Source organism: Saccostrea echinata, unplaced genomic scaffold, assembly GCF_033153115.1.
Source record: "Saccostrea echinata isolate AGI-Se365-2 ecotype Australia unplaced genomic scaffold, CSIRO_AGI_Sech_v1 ptg000047l, whole genome shotgun sequence".
In the NCBI taxonomy this organism is placed as follows: domain Eukaryota; kingdom Metazoa; phylum Mollusca; class Bivalvia; order Ostreida; family Ostreidae; genus Saccostrea; species Saccostrea echinata.
In genome coordinates this window covers 13,190,311-13,197,500 of record NW_026889796.1, presented here as the reverse complement: position 1 = coordinate 13,197,500, position 7,190 = coordinate 13,190,311, and the positions used below count along the sequence as shown (strand labels likewise).

At 31.3% G+C, this 7,190-nt stretch overlaps 1 protein-coding gene across 1 annotated transcript; it reads right to left on the bottom strand.

Annotated features, from left to right (window-relative positions):
* Positions 1–5,150: 5,150 nt before the first annotated feature.
* Positions 5,151–6,775, bottom strand: LOC133202670 (uncharacterized). Its single transcript, XM_061338527.1, has 6 exons — positions 6,391–6,775; positions 6,221–6,272; positions 5,875–6,082; positions 5,669–5,737; positions 5,452–5,533; positions 5,151–5,321 (listed from the first exon to the last, which is right to left on the bottom strand). The coding sequence occupies exons 1-6, from the start codon at positions 6,477–6,479 to the stop codon at positions 5,258–5,260; spliced, it is 564 nt and encodes a 187-aa protein (XP_061194511.1). The 5' UTR covers positions 6,480–6,775; the 3' UTR covers positions 5,151–5,257.
* Between the last annotated feature and the right edge of the window lie 415 nt (positions 6,776–7,190).

Genomic DNA, 7,190 nt, shown 5'->3' with positions numbered 1-7,190 from the left:
TTTAGGAACAATAATGCTAGAGGAAGTTTGTTTCATTCTAGAAATACCTAGGTAAATCAGAATTCTTCTATAGGTATGGCCATTTTGTAAGAGAGAGAAATAAAAAAAAAAATCAACAAATATCTTATTTGGTTAAAATTTGAGATGATGTATGACCGTATCATTGTCAAAGATGAAAAGAAAATTAAAAAGAAAATACGTACAGTAAAAACCAAGTTGCAATGATCATGCTTACAGTGAATTCACACTTACAGCAGAATGATTCTCTCTGTAGTTATAATTATGAATTATGTTCATAAGAATTAAAGCAAAATTGTTTTATCCTGGCACATTGCTAATATAAGCATGTTTTAGGAACTGTATATATTAATTTTTCAATTTTATGAGAGAGCAATTCCTCCTGAATTGGAAATATTTTTTAACCTTTTAAAATAGTTTGTACTGAAAAAAAAAATAAATTTAGTCATTGCAGCTGATTAGTGTTTCACTATCCATCATACTTTAGTTTGGCTTAAACAATACCATGTGACACAATTAACAGATTGTTAATTTTGCAAATTATATAATCAAAGAGTCATTTCCCTAAGTAATTTACTTTTGTTAGTTTTGTAAAATAAGAATTAGATTCAATTTTCTACTTGCATGTAGTAATTAATTAAATCATAATTCTTTGTATATGATTTTGTTTTAAATTTAATCAATTTTAGTCAATTTTTATAAAACTAGTAATAGACTGATTGTAGCATATTTATTATTTCTTACATAGACATTTTTTCATATGTTACTTTACATGAAAAATATGGTTTTCTGTTCTTTGCATATATTAATTATATTCTTTGCAAATTGCAGTACAATATAGAAATATGGTATAAAACATCACAATGAAATGCACAAGTACTTATCAGTAAATCAATGCTAAATCCTGACCAGCATTTTTATGTTTTTTTTCTTGTTGTTGTTTTTTTTTTTTTTGAAAGACCTGAGGTGACTGTGCTTTAATATTATACTTGAAAGGGGGAAATACATGAGAATATTAATAGTATAGCGACCAGGAGGTTTGGTGTTAGGTAGCTAAACGGGTAATTAAGGTCCCAGGTTCAAAATTGGTTTGGTCCATCACATTTTTTGTATCGGTAATGTAGCATGGAAAAAATTCAGTGCTAAAATAGAAAAATAATCCTGTTCCATCAATCTGTCATCATTAACTTTCTGTTCATTATCTCGGCAACAGTTGCACACATTCAACTCAAATTTGACATATGGATTCATCATTGAAATATGCAGGTCAAGTTTAAATTTGGTCATGCTCCGATGATTTTTGACAGAGTTATTCCTCTTGAACTTAGAAAAAAATAAATTTTCAGTTCCTGCTCTTTTCATTTTTTTTAGGGATGTATGTATTAGGTTGAAATTGCATATGCAGGTATTTTAATAAAAAATACATGCCAAGTTTGAACTTGATTGTGGTCCAATGATTTTTGACAAGAGTTATCCCCTTGAACTTAGAAAAAATAAGAAATTTTTAGTTTCCACTGTCTTATGTAGTGATGTTTATAATTACATGTATAAGGTTGGAATTGCATATGCAGATATTTTACTAGAAAATACAGGTCAAGTTTAAATTTAGTCTTGGTTCGATGATTTTTGACAGAGTTATCCTTCTTGAACTTAAAAATAAAAAGAAATTTTCAGTTTCTGCTCTCTAACTTTTGAAGGGATATATGTATAAGGTTGAAATTGCATATGCAGGTATTTTACCAGAAAATACAGGTCAAGTTCAAATTTGGTCCTGGTCCGATGATTTTTGACAGTAAACCACTTGTACTTGGAAAAGATTTTAAAATTCACAATTTCTATCATTATCTCAGCTACAAATTTGCAATTTGAAATTTTGGCTGCCTGCGGGGGGCATTCATGGTGTTACGACACAATCTAGTTTTTTCTTTTTTGAAAAGGAGAGATCAAGAATGTTCACCCCAAGACCTTGCTAATAAAAAAAATTTCCGTCCAAAATTTTATAGGTTTGTGATTTCTTTTAATATGATTTATTTTATTTTGTAGTTTTATATGAATTGTAGATTAGGGAAAAATTTTTTTAACATTAAAATATAAACACATTACATAGAGGGTATAGGTCAGAGAATATATATACAGTTGAACTTCGGTATCTCGAACACAGACATCTGGAATACCATGGATATGTTGAAGTCATTTTGAAGTCCCAACTGCTTATTCCTTAAGTATTTTACCCTTGATATCTTGAATCCTCGATCAGTTATCTCGAAGTATTTTCTTGGTCCTTCTGAGTTGGAGATAACGAGGTTTGACTCTATGTACATTATATCAATATTATATGCATGAAGGATTCACAATAACCTGTGCAAAATACAGCCTAACAAAAAATATTCCAAAATTATCGTTTTAACAAATATGAAGTAGAAATGAATAATTTTTTTTAACACATTGAAGTACTTGAGAAAATACTTGAGAAAAAAGTCCTCAAATTTATTAACAAATAATTTGTGAAATGAGTTTTTAAAGTACATTGACAAGTGTAAGAAAATAACTGGGGGAAGGGGGCATAAGAAAACCCACTGGCCACAAATTTGATTAATATGGATTTGATGCAAGCATCTCTTCATTTTGTGTAGATTCAAGTTTGATCAAATCACAGCCCTTGGACTTGGTCTTGGCTTTTCTTATAACATTTAATGTATGTATTATGCGTGATGAAGTTTGTTCATGAAGTGAAAATTTCTGTTGAAGTGTGCATATTTTGCTTACTTATTTAAAAATGTGTTTGTGTTTGAAACTCTGCATTATTTTTCACTAAGATTTTCTGAATAATTGTAATTAATGCATAAAGATATTCTCTTTTTTTTCAATTTAAACACAGTTTTGATCATAAAGCTTAAATTGTGTACAGTAATTTAAATATACATGTACATTTGTTTTTAAGCTTGTTTGAGCTGAGATCTGAGAAAAATGTTCTGATCAAATTTTGTCCAGCTGTTCATCTTGTCCAGAACCAATGTTTGTTCAATTTTAACTGATCTTACAATAAAGCATTCTTGAGGGTTTGTTCAAATGAGGATTCACATCCTCTATAAAAAGAACATAATTAACTTTGTAGATTCAAGTTTGTTCAAATCAGTGCCCTTTAGGGAAGAGTTAGGTTACTATTGATGATATAGAAAAAAAACCTTTAAAAATGTTGCTGAGCCTGAACCATGATTAGTTTAATCCTCAGTTTGTGAATATTAGGTTGTTTGAACCAGTCTATTTTACAAAGGAATTTATAGGATCAAATCATTTAAGTAGCAATCTAAGCCACAATAACATATATTTATGCAAACATTTATAAGTTGAGTGGATTCATTTCTCCTCCTTTAAATTATGGCTTCAGGCTTTAGAGTGCAGCTATAATAAAATATATTTATGCAGGGAAAAACAGCTAAAAATTCTTTTTCTTTAGAACAGGTAGGCTATGCTTCTAATATTCAGGCGTCCCTATTTTTATGGCAACAGTATGGGTTTGATATTTTTCAAAGAAATACATAGGAAATTTTCTGAAAGCAGCAGGGCCAAGTTGACTCGGGTGGGTATTGTGGCTTATGGACCTCTTTCTCTGAAGATAATTATTTGCTGAAAGATGTGGTGTAATAAGGCATGAAATTGATTGTTTTTTATTTCTGATTATAATTTATGTATTGTTTACAGTTAAGTGTAGTATTCTAAATTAACTTACCACACTGTACAGATTTTGACCATAATTTTTTAATTGTTTGAAATCACAAGTGTGTTAACTAATTTTGTTTTGTGATTTAATTTTCTGATGCATATCTTCTGAAATGAAATGAAAAATTTATCACCTTTGATTGTAAGCCCATATATGATAGTAGCAGCAATAAAGAATATTTGGCTAGATCATCAGCTGAAGTACTTATTTTAATTTTGGTATATCCTGTAACGGGTTAATACTATAGTAAGTACAATTGATAATATTTAAATATTTCAAAATTCTTTTATTTTCTAACCAAAATCTAAAATGATCATGGTTGAAAATCTTTCATCAAGAAGAACTGTGCTATACACATGGATGCCTTCATATTGTTTCATGAAAATATTCTTTTTTTCAAATTATGGACTTTGGGATATAGGGTTGAGCTAAAACATATTCATATTAGACGTTTGACATGGTTATTTTCATTTCAACTTTGTATATTAATTCGTGAAAATGATCAGTCCTTTGGGTTGAATTTAGAAGATGTCTATTTAATTGCAACATTATGGCAGATTGTACGGGGAAGATATAAATTAATTATCATTATAAGAGACTCCCAGTTAAGTAGAGACTGTTGCATTTTGAAATCGCTATTATAAATTCAGTACTATTAACATGTAATTTATATACTCTTATTCTTTTCTTTTTCCCCGCTAAGTTCTGCGTCATAACTTGTAAATTGACAGTGATTGGATTATATGTGAAGCGCTAACGTTTTTTTTTTTCGGAAAGGGGGGGGGGCTCTTAGAACACCTCCATTAATCTACCAATCCAAACCATGCATACCAAGTCGATTCAAGATTTAAATGAAGCATTACCACGATCTTTATTGTTGATAAATTGAAGTAAAAAGAAGTAAAAGTACTGTATGTAAAAGGAACTTGACACACCCTTTTAGGAAAATTCGATCGACATCCTTCAGTTTGTAATTACAATTTCACTAATGATAAAGCCATCCTTAAAAAATTGTTTGGAATTGCCGCTGGGAGGTTTCAAAACCAGGAGGGAGAGAGGGAAATTATTTTTTTTTCAAATTTAAATTAAAAATTGATGATAAAAATCTCAATAAGGAATGAACACATTATTTTCTGCCTTCTTGTAAAGGGTATCTCCCAACAACCAGGAACCCAGTTTTGCTTAGATCCTACACTTATTAAGTGATTGGGTGGCACATGTGGTAACACACCAAGAATTGATTGAATAAAAAAAAATCTTATTTTTGGTCAATAAAATTTTTCCAGGAGCTAGGGGCCATTTAAATGAGGCGGAAGGCAATTCCAAAAAAAAACATAATTTTATTTTGGCCCAAATGTTCAGTACCCTCTAGTTCAAGTATTCAGGAGTGTTATCAAATTTCAAATGAAGCAAAAGTTCAACAACATTTTATTGCAACATATTTAGCTGTTTAATAACTTTAATATGATAAAAAAAAAAAGCTGATGCAAAGTTCATGAACACTATGGCTGAAAAGCTTCATTTCCTGTATCTATATGTACGACTGTGGGCTCTGTTAGCGTGGCCCTCCATGCTGTCCAGTCTGAAAACGAATTGTAAAATGTAAATATCTTGTATATAATTTCTTTTCATGCCGTTACACACACACACACAACCAAAAAAAAAAAACAAAACAAAACAAAACAAAGTAGGCTGGATTATAATAATGGTACCTGATGCTGAACATCTCTGTGTGGAAATTCAACCACTTGGCCAAGTTTTTCTGTTCCTCAGCTAGGGTGCTCATTTTCATAGCTACAATGAAATATACAAAGAGCATTTAAAAAATTTGCTTGATTTGAATAAAGAAAAATCCAATCCACTTCCTTATAGATTAATGAAACGTTATTTTTTCACACATGAATTTGTTGGACCGAAAGTTATACTTACCTAATGGCTTCTCGGCTTCGTCGGCATCGTTCAACAAAGCAGTCAAAACCAGCCTCATCTGCACGTTCTCTGAAAAATTAGTAAACAGATATTAACCAGATGTTCCCATTGCTTTTTTTTTTATTATGGTTCAGGTAAAATATGAATGTCGTCGTAAAATGGCAAATGCAGTTCAGAAGTAACGAAGAAAAGTCAACAAAATTAACCTTCTGCAAGATCTGCCATTTTTCTTCTGAGGTCTTGCATTGCAGTGTTGAACTGACGAACAAACTGAACACAACCAACAACAGAAGTAACTAAGAGCAGAAAGGCCAGAAAGAAGAGCAGATCTGTTGCCGAGAAGAAAGACAGAGCAGCAGCAGAGGTAGTTGTGGCAAAGCTGTTCACTCGCTCGCCGAGCGACAGCAGCTCACGCTAAGAGAAAGTTCAGAGATAGAGTTAGAAAGTGTATAGAGACTAAAAATGCTAGAACACAAACACAACGAAAGGCAAACGAGAGAAAATTAAATACATATTTTTTTTTTATCAAATACAAGTTTAATAGAAACTAACCCCTACTGTGGCACCTATCTCCTTACTAAACTGCCACAAATCACAACCCAACCTGTAAACAAAACAAAATACGTTGCTATGGACGCTCTATTGTAAAGCGATAAATAATGACGTTATTTATCAAAAAAATTATAACAACAATACGCATATTACATTTTTCATTTACTTACTCATACATGTCTAGATGCATGGCACGCCCTGTTGACGACAAAATTGTGCCAAGAAGGGTGGAAGATCTGATCAACATGGAAGTTTTCATTTTGCGTCTTGCTTTGACAATGCGTTGAATGCAACTGATGCCAATTCCTAGAGCTCTCGTGCTTATATACTATCCAGGGAATATACATGCTGCCGATTGGCTCAATTTTGCTCGTGCTGATTGGTTCCCAAAAAGTGAGTTATCCAATGAGCGAAGAGCGCCAAAACGTTGTACTCACGTCAAAAAACAAGATGGGGTTCGGTTTTGTGTTTCATGATCTACAATGTTTTGTCAATAATGTTTAGTTTTTACAAATTTATCATGCATGAATGCGTTTATAAGAATCGTTTATTGGTCATTTCTTAGAATATACACGTGGATTAATCAAACATCATACTTTTGTCTAAAAAATTTTATAAGACAATGTCCCAAGTCGCCAAATGAATCTTTTTACCACATTTAGGAATTTTTCGTGTGTTAGCCTTGCAAATAACCACCAATTTTTTGGCGTACGTTTATCAAATACAGCCTGAAAAATAATATTTTGCAAAAAAATTTTAACACTTTGTTCAAAATTGTTTTGATTGATACCATATTGCTCGTCTATGGAAGAACACGGGTCAGCTTGAATTTGATATCGAAATTACATTAGCCAAAGTTAACATTTTGTAAAAATATTCTTAACCCAGACATTTCTTTTTTACACGTGGAATTAAAAATTCATACGCATAAACACGATATTGAGTGAATTTTATGTAGAAACCCGTGTTC